This window comes from Puma concolor, chromosome B4, assembly GCF_028749965.1.
Source record: "Puma concolor isolate L17-30 chromosome B4, mPumCon1.1.hap2, whole genome shotgun sequence".
In the NCBI taxonomy this organism is placed as follows: domain Eukaryota; kingdom Metazoa; phylum Chordata; class Mammalia; order Carnivora; family Felidae; genus Puma; species Puma concolor.
Genome location: NC_141673.1, coordinates 117,253,097 through 117,273,672, shown reverse-complemented (window position 1 = coordinate 117,273,672; position 20,576 = coordinate 117,253,097). Strand labels below are relative to the sequence as shown.

General features: G+C 38.7%; 1 protein-coding gene across 6 annotated transcripts in view; it reads right to left on the bottom strand.

Moving 5' to 3' along the window:
• MPP7 (MAGUK p55 scaffold protein 7) overlaps window positions 1-20,576 on the bottom strand; it is a 293,878-nt gene that overhangs the window by 199,317 nt on the left and 73,985 nt on the right. For all 6 annotated transcript variants that reach the window (XM_086714674.1, XM_086714672.1, XM_086714677.1 and 3 more), the window contains exon 2: window positions 12,144-12,301. In XM_086714674.1, coding sequence (XP_086570800.1) covers window positions 12,144-12,180 — 37 coding nt within the window. In that variant the 5' untranslated portion in view covers window positions 12,181-12,301. The remainder of the gene's footprint in view (window positions 1-12,143; window positions 12,302-20,576) is intronic.

The following is a 20,576-nucleotide window of genomic DNA, read 5'->3' as shown; positions in this document are numbered from 1 at the left end:
GCACCTGGGCAGCTCAGTCGGTTAAGCTCCCAACTCTTGATTCTGGCTCAGGTCATGATCTCACTGTTCATTGAGCTCAAGCCCCACATCGGGCTCTGTGCTGACAACATGGGGCCTGCTTGGGATTCTCTGTCTCCCTCTCTCTGCCTCTCTCTCTCTCTCTCTCTCTCTCTCTCTCTCAAAAACAAAGAATAGATATTTTTTTTAAAAAATACAGGATTTTACAAGGCTGACAAAACGTAATGTCAAAGAGCTGCTCAGTGGTGAGCAATGATGGTGGTGACCGAGCCTCTCTGAAAGAGGCCTGCTAGTCAACAACCAAGGAAAATATAACAAACCCAATAATATATTTCATTTCAAAAGGGAACAATCTGAATACTAAATTTTAAAAACAAACAATAAACAACTACTACTGAGAAACTAAAGACTTCAAATATTTTAGTTATTATCCACTGGAAAGTCAAAGTGTTATTATAAAACGTTGTCAGCAATTTTATGCAAATAAGGGAAAATTCAGCAGGATGCAGTCTTCATTCATGCTAAGAATTAGCACAGTTACAATTATAACCTGCAATGTTCTTGATTATATTTAAAATGTGGCCACAATTTGTATTTCCTTTTTCTAGATAAAGTTCTGATGACTTCCCTACCATTTCCTTGCTCTTTTCATACTCTTATTTAATGTGGATTAATTTTAATTGGCCTTTTCCTGCTCTCTATTACTAGAGAAGATGGATCTCAGAATAATAGCATCAATAAAGAAAGTTAACAGGACTCCAAACTTAACGGATAGTGAATCTATCTATGCTGGAAGTGGAACTAAAAATGCCTTTATTTCATAAAGACAACCAAAAAATAAGCCACCAAAACAGAGAATACAAAGCACAGTAAGAATTGGATTTTATTTAATCTGAGAGCCAACTTCCCCTATCCCCAGTGCTTTGTGCATTAAGAAATTCAGTGTCATGAGGCCATCAAAGTTCTCTAGTAATTTTTAAACCAAGGACATAGAGATGAAAAGGGGCGCCTAGGTGGCATAGTCGTTTGAGCACCTGACTTTGGCTCAGGTCATGATCTCACAGCTCATGGGTTCTAGCTCCACATCGGGCTCTGTGAGGGCAGCTCAGAGCCTGTACCCTGCTTCAGATTCTGTGTCTCCCTCTCTCTCTCTCTCTCTCTCTGCCCTCCCCCTCTTGCATTCTGTCTCTCTCTCAAAAATAAACATTAAAAAAAAATTTTTAAATAGAGATGAAAACAAAATAGATAATACTAGGAAAACTGGATTTCTGCATGCAAAAGAATTAACCTAGACCCCTATCTCGCACCGTATATAAAAATTAACTCAAATTTTAAATCAAGGGGTAATTCCTCATAACTTTGGACTTGGCAATAGATTTTTAGATATGCCACCAAGAGCGTGAGCAACACGAGAAAAAACTGATAACTGACCTTCATCAAAATTAGAACTTTTGTAAAAAGGATATGATAAAGCAAGTGAAAAGATAATCTACGTAATGGGGAAAAAATATTTGCAAAGTTGAAAATGTGGTAAGGGTTTAATATCCGAAATATATAAAGAACTCCAAAACTCAACAAAAAGGCAATCTAATAAAAAAAATTGGTAAAGGACTTGAATAGACATTTTGCCAAATAAGATACAGAGATGGTCAACGAGCATATGAAAAGATGCTCAACATCATTAGTCATCAGGGAAATACAAGTCAAAACCACAATGAGGTACCACTTCATACCTACTAGAATGGCTGTGATAAAAAATAATAGAATGAAACAAGTAGTCATGAGGATATGGACAATTTGGAACCCTCGTACGTTGCTGGAAGGACCGTAAAATGGTGCGGACCCCGCGGGAAACATTTTGGTGCTTCCTCGCAAAGCTAAATGCAGAATTATTCCATGTGCGGGAAATTCAGCTCTTAGGAATATACCCAAAAGAACTGAGATCAGGGACTCAAAACAGATACTTGTACAACAATGTACGTTGCAGCGCTATTCACAAGAGCCACCAGCTCTTGGGAGCATGCTTGGGAGCTTGGGAGCATCCAAGTGTTCATTGACAGATAAACGCAGAAACTACATGTAGCATATACACACAATAGAACATTATTCAGCCATGAAAGGGAATGAAGTTCTGGTACATGCACAACGTGGATGAACCTTGAAACCATTCAGTGGTCTAAGTTAGTTACAAAGTGACAAATATTGGTGCCTGGGTGGCTCAGTTGGCTAAGCACCAAGTGGCAAATATTGTGTAACTCCATTTAAGTGAAATATTTAAAATAGTAATAATCTAGAGACAGAAGGTAGGATGGTGGTTGGGAGGAGCTGGGGGAAGGAGGAACAAGTGAAGTTACTGCTTAACAGACACAAACTTTCTGTTTGGGGTGATGAAACGGTTTTAGAAATGGTGGTGTTTGCACAGCACTCTGAATACACTTAAAGTCACTAAATTGTATAATTAAAATAGTTAAAACAGAAGCTTTTATATCAATTTCACCTGAAAGGAAAACTTAGCTAAAAAATAAACCACAAATGCATGATTAAACGTTGCACTCCTTACACCTAAAACAGGAATCACACTATTGCCATGAAGATTATAAAATGAGTCTCAAAATAAAAGACAAATATTCCACAGCGAATGAAAACTGCTGGCAAAATTCCTATATGGAATGACTGCTGGACATACAAAGTGTCCGCACAATTCCACGAGATACAGAACATTCAGCAACTTGTTTACCCAGCATTTGTGTAAAGACTATAATATAATCACAACAAGATGATACGTTAACTCTAACGACCACAGCAGAGCAAATAGAGAATTTGTATGGTGTCCCCCCTGCACATGGTCTAGTCTGACTTACCTGCTTCTTTGTGTACAAACTTCTAACTGTCTCTAATTAACAGTATTTGTTGCAGCTGACTTTGTAATAAAGCCGCTCATTTGAAAAACTTAAAACAGATTCTTGGACTTTTGGTAACACGAGAGCATGCAATTTGGAAGAGTAACTGCTATCGTGTAGCATGCTAGTGGGCATTGACCTCAGGAGAAAACTATTAATAGGACAGAAGCGGAGACACTCCCTGTTCCTGTAAGAGCCAGTGTGAGAAAATACCGCTTAGTGACTTTTCCGTTTATCACTGAAAAGCCCATACTACATGAAAAAGACTTTTTCACTTCATTCATAAATACTTCATGAGCAGTAACAAGGATGAGAATTAAGGGTATGGATTCAGTTTAAGGAGCACATGCTGTGTGTACTATCACACACACAAAAAGGACCCAAATGCTAATTCGTACACTGTGTTTCGTTCACATGGAACATGAGCAGTCAACCACACGCCTAATGATCTTGATTTGCTGTGGAAGAGAACTGTAAAAATATAAATATGGTCAATTCAAAACTGCAGAATATACTTCATTTTGGAAACGAAAGTTAAAGACCATGATGGCTTTTCCATGATGGAATATACACACTGGCAAAGAGGAAAAATAACCACATTCATCTTTTAAATGAAAGATGAAAACAAAAACATTTTTAGGACACTGGCAAGGCCAACAAAGTCCATTCTGGTTATTTCAAAGGGATTCTGGTGGTGGTATATTGCAATGATATATTCAAAATCTTTCGTAACTTGACTCTATCCCTTTAAGGATCAAACATCATGATTTAGATGTTGGAAATAAGGTTAATCAGATTTCCTAACAAGACTAACCTATGGTATAAACAATTTGAATGTTGGCCGAAAATTTTTAAAAGAACTAAACAGAACTTCTTATAACAAAATATGTATATGTATTACCAAGTTAAACCTTAATGAAGGCATGTAAGAAATCAGACATAGTTCCACAAATTTATGAAAATGGACAAAAAGACAATTTACACACACACACACACACACGAATACTATACTACTCAGCCATAAAAAATAAAAAAATAAAAAGCTAGCCATTTGCAACTTGTATGAACCTTAAGGATATTAGGCTAAGTGAAAGAAGGCAGACAGAAAAAGACAACTATCTTATGATTTCACTTATTTGGAATCTAAGCTGTAAGACTGCGGGAATAGAGAGAGGGTCACAGTAAAAGGATAGAAAAAGATGTATCATGCAAACGTTAACAGAAAAAAATATTTACTTTAAGATAAAATGTATTAAAAAGGCTTGATTTACCTGCAAAATAACAAATTTGTATTTAATAATAAATTTAAATATTACACAAAATTAAATACATACAACAAAAACTGAACAGAACTACAAAAACATAGTCATAAAGGGAAACTTTTTAAAATACTTCTGTTGATAACTGAGAAAAGAAACAACAAATCAGTAAAAATACAGACGGTTTGAGTAACTTAATTAAAAACCTTATCTGTAGGCTTATATAGAAGACTAAACTCAATGACTGCAGAATATACCTTCTTTTTAGACACAGAGCACTTACAGAAATTGACCATACAGCTGGCCATAAAGTCTAAACAAGTTCAAAGGACTGAAATAATGGAAATTAAGTTTTCTGACCACAAAGCCATTAAGGAAGAAATCAGGAACAAAAGATAAATTTAAAAAATTCTTATTTGTATACTTCAGAAAATTCTAAATAACCAATTATAAAATAATTCTAAGGTAATAAAACCAGTACCTAGGGAGAAACAGCCTTAAATGTTAACATTTGGCAAAGAAGAAGGTTAAAATTTATGAACAAATGTTCATAACTAGAAAAAGAATAAGTCAGTGAAATAAAAACTAATATACAATGAAGAAAATTCATAAGGCCAAAAGTTATATATCTAAAAAGACTAATAAAATTGACAAAACTCTGGCAATATGAAGGAAAGAGAAGAAAAGACCATAATTACCAATACCAGGACCAAAAAGAAAAAAAACAAAACAAAACCACTAATATAGAAACCGCACACATAAAATAAAATTATGAGCAACTTTTTCAGATATTTGAAAATTTAGGTGAAATGGACCAAGTCTTAGAAAAATATAAACTAACTCAAGGATAAAGAGAAAACCTAAACGTTCTTGTAATCTTTAAAATAATTACCAATATTTTTATCAAAAAGAAAATGTCCAAGCCCAGATAACCTAACAGGTAAATTCCACTAAAGTAAAAACTACTTTCAGTCTTTCACAAACTTGTCCACAGAAGAGTAAAGACTTCTCCCACCTCACTACATGAGGCTAACATGATATTGTTAGAATGACAAAATTACAGGCTAAAGTCATTCATAAAAACATAAAGTTATAAATAAAATATGAGCAAACTAAATCCAGCAGATTATATGAACAAATTGGGTTTATCTCTAAAATACAAGTTGGTTTAATAGTCAAATATCAATGAAATTTGCTGTGTTGAGATTCACAGGACACAGATGGTCATTACAATACATACATAACAAGCACTTGACAAAATTCAATGGCTAGTCATTAAAAAAATCATTTTGCAAACTAAGAATAAATGGAAGCTTCCTTAATCCAGTAAAGGGCATATATGAAAAAATCTAGAGCAAATATGACAAAGAAGAAACGCTGAAGTAATTTCTTTTGAGAGCCAGAACTAAAAGCAAAGATGTTCACCATCACCGCTGTGATTCGACATTGTAACAAAGGTTCCAGATAGTAGCACAGCAAGCAAAGGGAAGCACAGTCTTTATTATGCCATGGTGGGCCAACTGGATACCCACATGGGAAAAATTAATATGGAGCCTTCACACCTTACAAACAAAAATCTGCAATATCAAAATCAAAACGGAAACTGAAAAGGGAATATCTTTTTTTTTTAATTTTTTTTTTCAACGTTTTTTATTTATTTTTGGGACAGAGAGAGACAGAGCATGAACGGGGGAGGGACAGAGAGAGAGGGAGACACAGAATCGGAAACAGGCTCCAGGCTCTGAGCCATCAGCCCAGAGCCCGACGCGGGGCTCGAACTCACGGACCGCGAGATCGTGACCTGGCTGAAGCCGGACGCTTAACCGACTGGGCCACCCAGGCGCCCCGGGAATAACATTTTGATGGTAAGTTAAGGAAACACTTCATGAACACAATTCAGCAATCATTAACCTAAAGGAAAATGGTGCTCGACTGATTGGAAATTAATGACTTCTGCACATAGAACAGGGGAGGAAAGCGCAAAAATGAGAAGACTAGTCATAGAACAAGAGAAGGTGCTTGTAACACATATAACTAATCCAATTCATATGACATAATTCCACTTATAAAGTTCAACAAGCAAAATTAAACTATATGGCCTAGGGAACTTACATAAATCATAAACTATGTTTTATATAGAGTGTAAAATTGCAACCTTTTGTTTTTTGGGGTTTTTTTTTATTTATTTTTATTTATTTATTTATTTTTTCAACGTTTATTTATTTTTGGGACAGAGAGAGACAGAGCATGAACGGGGGAGGGGCAGAGAGAGAGGGAGACACAGAATCGGAAACAGGCTCCAGGCTCTGAGCCATCAGCCCAGAGCCTGACGCGGGGCTCGAACCCACGGACCGCGAGATCGTGACCTGGCTGAAGTCGGACGCTTAACCGACTGCGCCACCCAGGCGCCCCAGGTTTTTTTTTTTTTTTAATGTCCATCTCTAAGGAGGTTGAGGCGATTGTGAAAAGAAGAAATACCCAGGCTGCTTTCAGGATGCTTGATTTCTTGAACCAGATGGTGATCACGTGGATGTTGGCATTGTAACCAGTTTTAGAACTATCTTATAAAAGTTTTATGTGTTTTTCTGTATATATATTTCATATTATATGATTTTTGGAAAAAAACCATACTTAATGAATTTATAAAACTAAAACTAACATAGGTACTATGCACAAAAGGAATGATTTCATAAGATTAAAAAAAAAGAACGGCACTATCAGAGGAATAAAAACAAGGTCAACTCTCTAGTTCATAAAAGTTGTTTCCCATGAGGTACAGGTTAATGACATGTACCTGGAACCGATTAATTTAAGTAAATGGATGGTGGCGGCCAGGTTTCTCACTGTTGGGGGTGGGAATTTACAAATAAGAAAGGGAAGAAGGCGAAAATGATCCATTTGCTAATTACAGTTGGCAACATCTGTAAAAATTCACGTTTAGCTTAATATAGTTATAGCTCATTGCACACAAAAATGTTTATAATGATGTGTGTATCTACATGGGTTAGTGTACATGTATGTATTTCTTTGCTCTGACACATGAGAAGACCTGAAAGAAACAACACTCTGATAGCCATATGCAAACCATCACCCAGATCCTGGGTTCTAATCCCATTCCCCAGTAAAAGGCGGTAGGGTCTCCCTAGGAAATAGTTGATTCCAGGACTGGAGCACTGTAAAATGAGCCTGGGACATCTTGTAGTGCCAAAAGGAAAGAAACAAGCAGGCCCACATTGACAGGAGAACATCAAAGGGGCCAAAGCTGGAACGACTGGAACAACAAAATAAATTTTGTATTGGATTATAGCCCAAAATATCAATAAATATCCATGAGTCCATACTGATACGAATAAATGAATAAATAAATAGGAGAAAAGAGACAAAATATTCCAAATATTTTATACAGAAACTTTAGCCTAAAGGAGGGAGAACATAACACACAGTGTAGACTGCACGGTACGGTACAGTGTGGAAAGAATGGAAAAAGAGAATAATGTTACAGTGGAGAAATCTGACAAATACTACTTTAGCCAGTTGACCAACATCAATAGTCATAAATCAAGTTGAGAGTATGTACCCTTGATATGATAGCAATGGCACTTAAATCAGACAAATTCTAACAGAGGGGAATTCTATAGCATACCTGACTAGAGCTCCTAAGAACTGTCAGGGTCACCAAAGACAAAAAAAAAAAAAAAAAAGTCAGAAACCCTCACAGCCAAGAGGAGCCGAATGAGACCATGACAATCAAATGTAATGGGAGATCCTGGAGCAAAAAAAAAAACAAAAAACAAACAAAAAAGACATGAGGGGAAAACAAAGAAAATCTGAATAAAGTATAGATTTTAGTTAACAATAGGGTTTCAATATTGATTCACTAATTGAAGTGAATGTGCCAAACTAAGGTAAGATGTTAATCAGGGAAACAAGGTATAAGGTATACTGGAACTCTCAGTATTATCTTCATAATCTCTCTGCAAATCTAAAAAATAAAGTCCATTGAAATTAAAAAAAAAAAAAAAAAAGAAAGAAAATCCAGAACATATATTGGTGAACAATGGAGGGGATATTACAAATTTATGTCAAAAGAATGGACTACTGAATAAGTTATTTGGGGACTACTGGTTGTTCATGTGGGAAATAAAATTAGACAATTATTATTTCACTCCACATATAAATTACAGTTGGACTAAAATTCCAAATGTATACAAACTGTTAATTATTGGAAAAAAAATCTTAGAGAATATCTTCATAACCTTGCAGTAGGTAGGAAAGCACAAGGAAAAAAAAAAAAGCATTAACCATACAGAAAAGATTGATTTGCCCACATAAAAGTTTTCAACTTCAATAAAAGAAATACTATTTAAGAAAAAAAGGACAAAAGGGAAAGGATGTGAATTGACAAATCAGAGGAATAAATGGCCATTAAACGAATGGAAATCTGCTCAATATCAGGAGTAATGCACATTCAACACTTAAGATACCATGTTTTATCCATCAAATGGGCAAAAATTATCAAGGCTTATGATATCGAAGCTTGACAAGAATATGGGGGAAAGAATCCCCAATGTACTGTCCATGGGATCATTAAGTGCCTTAACCACTCTGGAGGACAATTTGATAACATCCATTAAATATTCCCATCTTTTTTCCCAAAATATTATAAAAGAAGCAAAACCAGGGTTTTCATCAACAGAAGTATGGTTCATTACACTGTGATACTACAGAAAAGTATGCCTTAGTTTAAAAGAATGAGGTAGATACATAAACGGTTGTATAGATAGATAGGTCATATATATATATATATATATATATATATATATATACACACACACACACGTATATATATACACACACGTATACACACACACGTGTATACACACACACGTATGTATACACACACACGTATATATACACACACACGTATATATACACACACGTATATATACACACACGTATATATACATATACGTGTGTGCATATATATACATCGTATACATATATATACACGTATGTATACATATACAAATACACACACACACCCCGTGGAATTCCAGCTCTGAGATCTTACTTGATATAGGAAAAAAGGTTCTAGAACAATCCACAGAGTAGAACAGAATCTGATTAAAAAGGAACAAAGACATAAAACAACACACTTATGTACATCCGTGTGTAAGTGTTTAATGTATACAACATTCTTGAAGGATACTCATCAAATGAGAAGGAAAATGAGACTGGGGCAGAGAATGGGTGGGTAATTAAGAATTCCTTTCTTTTTTTATCTATGCATCTTTGACAACGACGATGTTTTTATATATTACCTGTGTAATTGCATTTTTTCCCCTTGGTGAAATCAGTAGAAAAGGGGAGAGGGAGAAGTGGTATAAGCTTTACACTGAAAGTATAGTCCCACACGAGGACTATGTGCATCAGGGGCTGCTGGGAGCCACTCCCCTGCCACCCGAGCTTCTGCTTCTGCCCTTCGGTTACGCTCTCTAGCTCTGTACCCAGGAGAGGACGTTGCTAAGCAACCCTGCTTAGGGTAAAAATGACCCCTGACTGGCAAACTGCATCTGGTCTGCAAGGGACTAGAAGGGAACCATAAGCATCTGATGCGTGCACCATACTTTGGAACTTCCCTGAATGCAGTGACTCTTGGAGCAGGTCTTCTCTGCTGGACTCAAGCCTTGTTGGGCATACAGGTCAAAAAATATCACAAAGCCAGGTGTGAATGACACAGGCACTTTAGATCCGCATCAAGGGAGCCAGCTACGTGTGGAAAAGTCCTTTTTAAATTCTGAATAGCCTCTGCTATTTTCATGACTGACCCTTCAACTGCCCCATAAACTATAAATACTCCATTTTAATCATTCCTTAAGAAAGATGTAAGCAACAATATTTTGCATTCAATTAAACTAAGGCATTTTTGGCGAACAGCAAGGCATGAAACTTATTCATTACATAACTGTAGTAAATTTATGGCTCAAATAAATTTTATCTATAATTTCCCAAACCACTATGGAAAGTTAAATCATTCATTTTATATAGTAGAACACAATGTGGGACTTTATAAAAACTAAAACGAAGAAAAAAAAATTTTCCAAAGGAGCTGGCTTCCAAGTTAATGTCTTGAGAAAAAAAGATTTTCAGGTATTTAAACATCAAAATTACTTCCTCAGAAAAACTAACCCTCAGTGTAAATTACAGTGGAAAAAAATCATTACTGATGGATAAAGATGAGACAAAACTTGCCAAAACGTAAGGATGGATATGCTTGAAATAACAAGAATATTTCCAAATTTGTGATTCAGCTTTGTGAAAATCATGGTACCAGTAACTGCCCACACTGAGACCACTATCTCAGCTGCTTACAGTCTCAGCTGCTTACGGAACGGCAGTGATGGAACCAAATTCAGTACGGTCAGTGCAACATACGAGACGTTCTTTTTAGTCACATACCATGCCATTCTTTTGAGAGGACTTAAAAGTACAAGGCATAGCTCCCCCACCCCAGTCACATTCTGTTTTAACAGCTCTGGGGGGCACCTGCGTGGCTCAGTCCATTAAGCGTCCGACTCTTAATTTCGGCTCAGGTCATGATCCCCAAGTCTTGGGATTGGCCATGCAGCCTGCTTAAAATACTCTCTCCCTCTCCCCCCAAAAAAAAGTTCTGGGAAGGGTTCATGAATCTACATTTTTAACAAGTGCTGATTCTCAGACCTATAAATACAGAGAACAAACTGATGGTTTCCAGAGGGGAAGTGGGTAGAGGGTGGGCAAAATGGACGAAGGGTAGTGGAGACACAGGCTTCTAGTTAAGGAATGAGTAAGTCACGGGAATAAAAGACACCGCATAGGAATATAGTCAATGATACTATATGGTGTCACTGTATGGTGACAGATGGCAGCTATACTTGTAGTCAGTGGACACAGCTTAACATATAGAGAAGCTGAGTCACTGTATTGTAAAGCTGGAACTAATGTAACATCGTATGTCAAGCATACTCTGAAAACTTTTTTTAATTAAAACCAAAGAGTGCTGATTCCGGGGAACCTCAGAACAGGACCTCAAAGGGGCACTGACCTCCTTCACCCGCCTCCTGAAACAGGCCGGAAGGAAGAGGACTTTACACATACATGTGGTTTTTTTCTTTCTTGGAACTCTTTATTCTAAGTATCACTAAATCTTACAATGGATAGGAAGGTGAAATATGCTGGTTTTAACTGAATCCCTTAATGACATATCAACTTCAGGATAGTTGGTTGCCACCCCCCACTCCCTCCAGTGACAGGAAGAAAGAAAACACAAGAATGGGGTAGGAACAATATTGTATTTCTTAAAGGAAAACAGTGCCAGGTCTGAAGGTTATTAAACCTGAGTGAAGAGTACCAAGAGTATCATGGGATTTGCCATACTTTATTGCATGCTTAAAATATTCGCTTGTTTTTTTTTTTTTTAATTTTTTTTTTTTAACGTTTTTTATTTATTTTTGGGACAGAGAGAGACAGAGCATGAACGGGGGAGGGGCAGAGAGAGAGGGAGACACAGAATCGGAAACAGGCTCCAGGCTCCGAGCCATCAGCCCAGAGCCTGACGCGGGGCTCGAACTCACGGACTGCGAGATCGTGACCTGGCTGAAGTCGGACGCTTAACGGACTGAGCCACCCAGGCGCCCCATCGCTTGTTTTTTTTAAAGAAATTTAAATGCATGGCATTATCACAAAGGGGAAGACCATATAAGAGCATCAGCACAACCCATAGCTACCAGGAGAAAGCAGTGTTCAGTCAAGGTCCTCTGACGACGTTTACCTTGGAAGGAGGCATCCTAGTTGCTTTTGTGCCCCTCTTGCTGGTTACGGAAAAACAGGCATGATCTGTTCGCACTTACTGAAAGCAATGCTGTTTTTCACTGCGAACAAGAAAATGCAAGGACGGAAGGAAAACCGCCCCTCTTGGTTCACATACCTGTGTCACTACCAGATCCTGTTGACAACGCCGGCATGATGCAAGCCGCAGGCTGGGACAACGCACACCAAACGCTCTCCACTTAGAAAGCCACAGGGGAGTCCAGGTCCGTGGCCAACAGCCACGCTGTCGACCAAGATTTATCGTGCAGGCCGTTTCTAAAAAGAGAAGAAACGCTTTAAAAATAATAATAATAGGGGAGACTACCAAACTGCGACATTCTGCAACTAACTCAAAATTCTTATTCCAACACACTTACCAGAAAGATCAGATCTTCCAAAGTTTACACGTCTCCGCTACGTGTAAATATTAAATGCGGGAGTTTTTTATCTTCATGGGAGGTTTCTAATTAAAACTTTTAAAGTTCCTCATACATGTATCAAGGCTTCCTTAAAGATTTTCACAGTTGGAGTGCTGAATGCACAGACTGAGAACTTAAAGATTTTTACGCCAATGCTATCCTAAAATCCTTTGCCTCTATTATTGCGATCCCACGCTATCTTCCTAATGCAGAACAGAGACTCTATAGACTGTCAACAACTTATAAGTAATTGTAATTTTTTCAACAGCTCGTCCTAATAAGACAACTGCAGAGTTCTCTGCCTGAAAGCTGCGAAATCACCCTGAAAAACTACTAGAATTGACGATGTTAGAGATTCACAGAAGTGTTCGTAATCTCAACGAAACCTACCAATCCGAGCTCACGTATGAAAATAAATTCTTTTAGTAAAAACTAAGCTTTGATGCACCTTTTCAAAAGCTGTTTTCACCAAGGTTTATCCTGAAATAATTAATAGCAAGGTGCTATTGAATAGTAGCTAAAGAGCAAGGACTCCAGAGTTTGACTTGACCTTTCATTCGGCTGAGTCTGTGATCTTGGACAAGTTATTGAACCTTATTGTGCCCTAATTTCCTTACATACAAACGGAGAGAACAGCACTTCAGGACTGTTTGATAATTATACACGCTAAGGCTCGCAACACAGCATCTGGCACATAACAAGCAAACAAGAAACGCTGGCCGTTATAACTGGAGTTGTTTAGCTCAAGCAGTAAGATTATAAAATGCAAACATAAAAGAAAGTAGCAAGATTAAAATTTACGTTGGCCTGACACCCGGGAGAAGTCCATGTGGTTTAAATTTAGACCGCGGCTGCCTAATCACGGAAAAATACACTACATTTACACTTTTTAGAAATCAGAAGACCCACACAATGCATTTAGGTCCATTTTTTAGTGCATTTTCCCCAGTTCTCTATAAAGCAAAGTCAGTAATTTAAAAGCATATTTTAACATATATTAACAAGAAAAACAGATATTGTAAACACTCGAAAAACTGGCTCACTTCAATTCATAAAGCCTTTAAGTTGCTGATTCATATTACAGAGTAAGGAAAAATGAACTTGCCAAACTTCACTTGAAAAAGTCCAACCTGTAAAATTCTATTAAGACCTTCTAAATTAGCTATTTAATTATCAAAGTGAACTTTAGTATGAATAAACTCACCAGACTCTCTTGAACCAGACTATCTGTTGGAACGGCCTGCATTTTGTTTCGTATTAGGAAGGCTGGCAAAGTTAAAATATGCAGACGTATCCATACAGAGAAGACTATTAAAAATGTAAGAGCAGTTATTTTCAATACCAAATGAAAATATAAATCGCTAAGCTAAAAATAAGAGAAAAAGACTTAAGTGTCACTGACGCCCACCCATGAGGCTGTTTTCCCCAATAATTTTAAAACGTAACTCTGCCTTTGCTTTCATAAATGATTCTAAACAATCAGGATTAAAATTCAGCTACATACAAGTGTTGGTTAATTGGAACTCAAAAAAAAAAAAAAAAAAAACAGACCATAATTTCAAGAAAGCATTCAATAAGACTTCTGTTTTGCTGAGAAAAAAGGAGGAAACGGCTGAAATTTGGAAAGTGTAGGCACACACCTTTCTCCCATTAAGGCAATATGGACACGTATGTGGGTAGACAGCTATCACATGTGTGTGTAGATAACTTAAGCTCTTTATGCCATAAGTCCTAATTTCAATGGTACAGATTGTTTAACTATAGAAATATATATACGATACAGTTTATACCCTGCAAACTACCACTTTCCTCACACCTTAGAGAACTTACAATGCTTCACTTTTATAAATCGCCAACACTGTATAATAAGTGATCTTCTGCTTATATCAAACATTCTAGCGATACTAAGACAACCTCACATTCCCACATCAAAACAACACCCTTCTGAGTTGATGCTGCTGGACATATAAAGCCACTTATGAAAGGCCTTAGCATTTCGCATTTTTTATTTCATAATGAACACTTGCGGTTAAATTTTTCCAAAGCCGTATCACCTAAGAAATATACGCTACAAAGTAATTATCTTCTCAGAACATATGTAAGTATATTAATAAAAAATGGCTTGATAAAATCCCAACCAGTAAAATGCTTACTATTTTGTGGAATGAAGCAGAGTTGCTGGGTTTAACTTTCAAACTGAGCTCAATTTTTCTAGTAATCATGTTATTTTCTTTGGCTAAATTTATTGAAAATACTTTGGAATTTGTCAGAACCCAGTCATAATTATTACTGACTGTTGTATGGAATCGATTTACTACAACACAAAAATACCAGCTGTTACAGTATGTCCTGAGAGGGATTACCGAATATTCTTAAATTGAAGTTCAATCCATCTTTCCATAAAAGAGAGAGAGACCCAAACGCCAGGAACCTAACAGCGGTATCAAGTGCACCTGAAGCATTTACAATACCCAATAGAACTATTACAATCCTCCTTTAAAAAGGCTTATTTTTGAAATTTCATTATTCCAGTTGTACCTTGCTTCTATATATCACACAGTATCAGGTTCTCCTGGCATCGATCATGTGGAAACAGTGAAATACGTGAAGGTCTATGAGCTTACAATGTTCAATTTCTACTGGCCCCGGGTAACCCTTAGGGCTCCCGTAGCACTCGTGACACCTAATGGTCGACCGTGGAAGTGCAAGTGTTTGTCGCTGAAAGTTTTTTTTTTTTGTTTTTTGTTTTGTTTTGTTTTCCGTAAAGCAAGAATGGTCTTAATTGTACCTAGCGAAATAGTCACCTGCAAAAATTTTCATTAATATTCACATACACGCTATTAGAGAAATACACACTCCTCCTGTGTGCCTCTTCCTCTCTATACTTCGCTATACAACACGTCACTTCGGACACCAAGCGTGGTTTCCCACACAGCAGGCAATTCTGCAACACGAGCTGAGCGTCCTACAGTTTAATTCAATTCTGACACTATCTACCTGGAGACAGCATCAGATCCCACAGGTTAAGGGCACGGTCCCACAAGACTGCCGCCACTCGCACCCCTCCCCCCAACGTCAATCCCAATTCAGGCAGTCACCTGTGCTTCTGATGGATGAACTACAGACCGGAAGTTCCCGTGAACCCCTGCTCGGTTTTTATTCATTTGTGAGAGCCACCACTCAAAAACCTTTACTGACTAGATCACTGGTTTATTATGAAAGGGTACAACTCAGAACAGCCAGATGGAGGAGACGCAAAGGGCAAGGTGTGTGCGGAGGAGAACGGAGCCTCCATGCCCTCTCCCTCTCGGGGTGCACCGACTCCCGACGGGGTTTTTATGGAGACTTCATTTTATAGGCATGGTTGATTCAATCGGCCCGGCCCCTAGCCCTCCTCGCATCTCCAGAGGTGGGACTGCCGGGTTCCAACTCGCTAACCTACTCGAGGCTGGTCAGCTGGCAACCTGCCCCCATTCTCAGGAGCTTCCCTCGCACAAGTCACGGCATTACCATGATCTCAGGTGTGTCTGAAAGGGGCATGTCATCACTGACAAGATACGTTTATCACTCTGGGTTTAATTCCAAGGGTTTTTAGGAGCTCTGTGTGAAAACCAAATACACATTTCTTACTGTAAATCACCATACTACACCTACCCACGAAGTTTTTAGGCAGATGAGCAAGAAATCAAGCAGTGGACCTAGTTTCCAAACACATTTCCTCTCAATGGGGCGGAGTATTCAAGAACATGAAAACTTCTAATTAACTGTCAACATAAATAATTAATCATAGTAATATGCTGCCATTGCTGGAGATTGCAATTGTACCCAGTCGTCCAGTAACTTCACCAGTTACAAATATTCCAAGTTGCACTTCCAAAATCTGAGAGAGCAATAAAACAGCACAGAGTAAACTTCTTCTAAAAAAAAAAAAAAATTTACATTGATGATTTTTTTAGACGCTCCATCTGAAAGATTTACTAGTTATATTGGCCAGTACAAGCAGCCAACTGGTATCTGTTAACATTATTCAAAACCTCCTGAGTTAGAACTAAGAAAATAAAGGAGGCAACGTGTAGCTTAGTGGCATAGATCTGTTTATGTAAAATGGTATTTATGCCGTTTATATCAGCTGTTCTCCGTGTGCGGTCTGCAGACCCCCAGCGGTCTCCAGGACCCTCTCAGAGGCGTTCAGTGGGTCAAATTATTTTCGTAGCAATTCTGAGATGCCATTTGCCTTTTGTGCTCCGTGCCCGTCTTCACTGACAGCGAAAAGGAACGGTGGGCAATTCCACCGGCACCGAACTGAAACTGCCCATCCCTGTGCTCTTCAGTGCCAAGCATGCTCGTGAAAAAGGAAGAAAACAAAGACAAAGGGGGGGGGGGGTTCATTCTAGAATGCTCTTAATAAAGTAAAAAGTTCTTAATTCAATCACTAAATAATTGCCTCTTCGGTATCCATCTTTTTAACGTTCTGTGTGACGAAACGAGAAGTATGCAGAAAGCGAAGCTGCCTTAAAATGAAGTCATGTCTGTCTCAAAGAAAAACACCTGTGCGATGCTTTTTAGTAAACTATACTAGCCGTGTTTTTCATGAGAAACCATTTGTATTTGAAAAGACAACTGAAAGGCAAATTATTCAGCTAGTCCCCTTCGTCAGGCTCGAGTATTTGCTAAATATTGTCTGGCCAATGAATGAAGGGAGTCTGGGACTCAAGAAAAATTGACAGTGTGTGTTGCTAATGATAAAACATAAGCTTTCAAGCAATAAAAGTACAATTTTTCTTAATTTGAGAGTATGCACATGTACGTGAACAGGGGAGGGGCAGAGGGAGAGAATCTAGTGTTTATTTTAATGTTTATTTAATTTTTTTAATGTTTATTTTGAGACAGAGACAAGAGTGCACTTGAGCAGGGGAGGGGCAGAGAGAAAGAGAGAGGGAGAGAGGGAGGGAGGGAGAGGGAGAGAGAGAGAGAGAGAGAGAGAGAGAGGGAGGGAAAGGGAGGGAGGGAGAGGGAGAGAGGGAGGGAAAGGGAGGGAGGGAGAGGGAGAGAGGGAGGGAGGGAGAGAGAGAGAGAGAGAGAGAGAGAGAGAGGGAGGGAGGGAGAGAGAGAGAGAGAGAGAGAGAGAGAGAGAGAGAGAGAGAGAGGGAGAGAGGGAGGGAGGGAGGGAGGGAGGGAGGGAGGGAGAATGAATCCCAAGCAGGCTCCACACTATCAGCACATAGCCTGTTGTGGGGCTCGATCTCACAAACTGTGAGATCATGACCGGGGCTGAAATCCAGAGTTGGACACTTAACCGACTGAGCCATCCATGTGTCCTGAGAGAATGAATCTTAAGCAGGCTCCATGCTCACTGCAGAGTCTGACATGGGGCTTGATCCCACAACCTCAGGATCATGACCTGAGGTGCAAATCAAGAGTCCGACACTCAACCTCCTGAACTACCCAGGTGCCCCCCAAAATAAAATTTTATAAAACTTGGTTCCACTATAGGCTGTCCTGTCCTCACTTTGCAAGGTACCAAGTTCACTGACAAATGCAAACATACTACAACCCAGCCCCCATTTTGCATAGTTCCAGTAGCTCCCCAATACCCAAAGGCTCTTCTGAGATCAGTGGTGATATTGACAAATGTGATCTTTTTTCATGTTTATTATTTTTGAGAGAGAGAGAGAGAGAGAGAGAGAGAGAGAGAGAGAGAGAGAGACAGCAAGCAAGAGCGAGAATGAACGGGGAGGGGCAGAGAGAGATGGAGACACAGAATCCAAAGCGGGCTCCAGGCTCTGAGCTGTAAGCCCAGAGACTGACATGGGGCTGGAACTCACGGACCACGAGATCATGACCTGAAGTCGGATACTTAACCGACTGAGCCACCCAAGCACCCCAACAAATGTGATTTTTTAAATCATGTCTACATGTGGATTGTGAACCAGTAGTTTTGAAAATATCAATACATGGTATTAGAAAATCATGCATGAATAGAAGATTCATTCAAAGTGCAAGGCGGGGCAATGGATTTCAAAAGTTCCAATATGATAAGTTTATTCATATATTTTTCAGATTCCACGTTGAAACTCCTTTTTTTTTTTTTCACCGTTTATTTACTTTTGGGACAGAGAGAGACAGAGCATGAACGGGGGAGGGGCAGAGAGAGAAGGAGACACAGAATCGGAAACAGGCTCCAGGCTCTGAGCCATCAGCCCAGAGCCCGACGCGGGGCTCGAACTCACGGACTGTGAGATCGTGACCTGGCTGAAGTCGGACGCTTTAACCGACTGCACCACCCAGGTGCCCCGAAACTCCTTTTAATAAACAACCAGGCAATGAGTTTTGGGGTTGTACCATAGAATCTCCACAATTCACTGAACAGGCTATTAAAATACTCTCCCTTTTCCATCTGCAGATCTGTGTGATTTTTTTTCATATCTTTCATCCAAAATACACAGCAACAAATTAAAAAATACACCGATATGGAAATAATAGTCTATTAATCCAGGTACCAGAGAAATTCCCAACTTACTAATGCTTTCCCTTTTGAGAAGCAAGTTATTTTTCATAAAAATGTTATTTATGTTAACACATTACAAGTTTAATATTGCTATTTTTTTTTAAGATTTTAAGTAATCTCTACACCCAATGTGGGACTTGAACTCACAACCCTGAGACCAAGAGTCACATGCTCTACTGACTGAGCCAGCCAGGCACCCCTAATATTTATTTTTAAATGAACTGAAATAATTTTTTACTCAGATTTAATCTCCAATATGGTAAACAGCATATAATGCACATAAATAAAATTCTTTGAAGTCTTTAATAATTTTTAAGAGTATAAAAAGGTCCAGGGGTGCCTAGGTGGCTCAGTTGATTGAGCGTCTGACTCTTCATTTTGGCTCAGGTTATGATCCCAGGGTCGTGCAATCAAGCCCCACGTTGGGCTCTGTGCTGAGCGTGAAGCCTGCTTGGGATTCTCTCTCTCTCCCTCTCTCCACCGTCTGCCCCTCTCTCCAGCTCATGCTCTCTCTAAACATAAAAACAAATTTTCGGGGCGCCTGGGTGGCGCAGTCGATTAAGCGTCCAACTTCAGCCAGGTCACGATCTCGCGGTCCGGGAGTTCGAGCCCCGCGTCGGGCTCTGGGCTGATGGCTCGGAGCCTGGAGCCTGCTTCCGATTCTGTGTCTCCCTCTCTCTCTGACCCTCCCCCGTTCATGCTCTGTCTCTCTCTGTCCCAAAAATAAATAAAAAAAACATTGAAAAAAAAAAAAAAACAAATTTTCAAAAAGAGTGTAAAAAGTTCACGGACCCTAAAAGTTGAGAACTGCTAATCTATGCCAGTGATAAGCAAACATTTCCTGCAAAAGGCAGACAGTGAATATTTTAGCCTTTGTGGTCCCTATAGTGTTGGTCTCAACATAGACAACACATAAATGAGTTTGGTATGACTTTTTCCTGTGGTATTTTATTTCCAGAAACAGAGAGGGGCTGAGTTTGCTGACCATTATTCTATGCCATGACACCCTAATCTGCTAGTGACTTGAAGATCTAAAATTAGCATGCTTTCCAGTAACATTTTTTTTGGTAATTATTTAAATATTCAAAGGAAATGAGTTTTTTAAAACCACTTCCATTGTTTAATGCAGAAATGCATGCAAAATAACAGATACAGATTTGCAAACTAGACCGTTCCTAATCATACACAAAATCATATCTGAATTTCATCTATTCCAAGAATATTATAATCTGTCCGTACACATAGAAAATTAAGACTCATTTAAAACTGGCAACCTGTTAGGGTGCTCTACATTAAGAAAATATGTTTTTTATGACCAAACACACACAAAAAATCCTAGCTCTCCAGGAAAAGGGAAAAATTATGAAAAATTAAAAACACCCTCCATTCCTCCATTTTACAAACTCAAGAGGGTTCCATTGTTATATGACACAAGCTTCGTATTATTTCCTTTCCATAAATACCGAAGCAACAGAAAAAGTAGAATCCCACTGAAAGAATCCTGTAAAACTTTAGACTGAAAAGAGGAGAAATGCTGCTTTAGAATCCCCAGGCCAAGACACCAGGTTGTAAGGCCACCAGGAAAGTCTACAAGGAACACTGGCCCTACTCGCCCAAAAGGGGC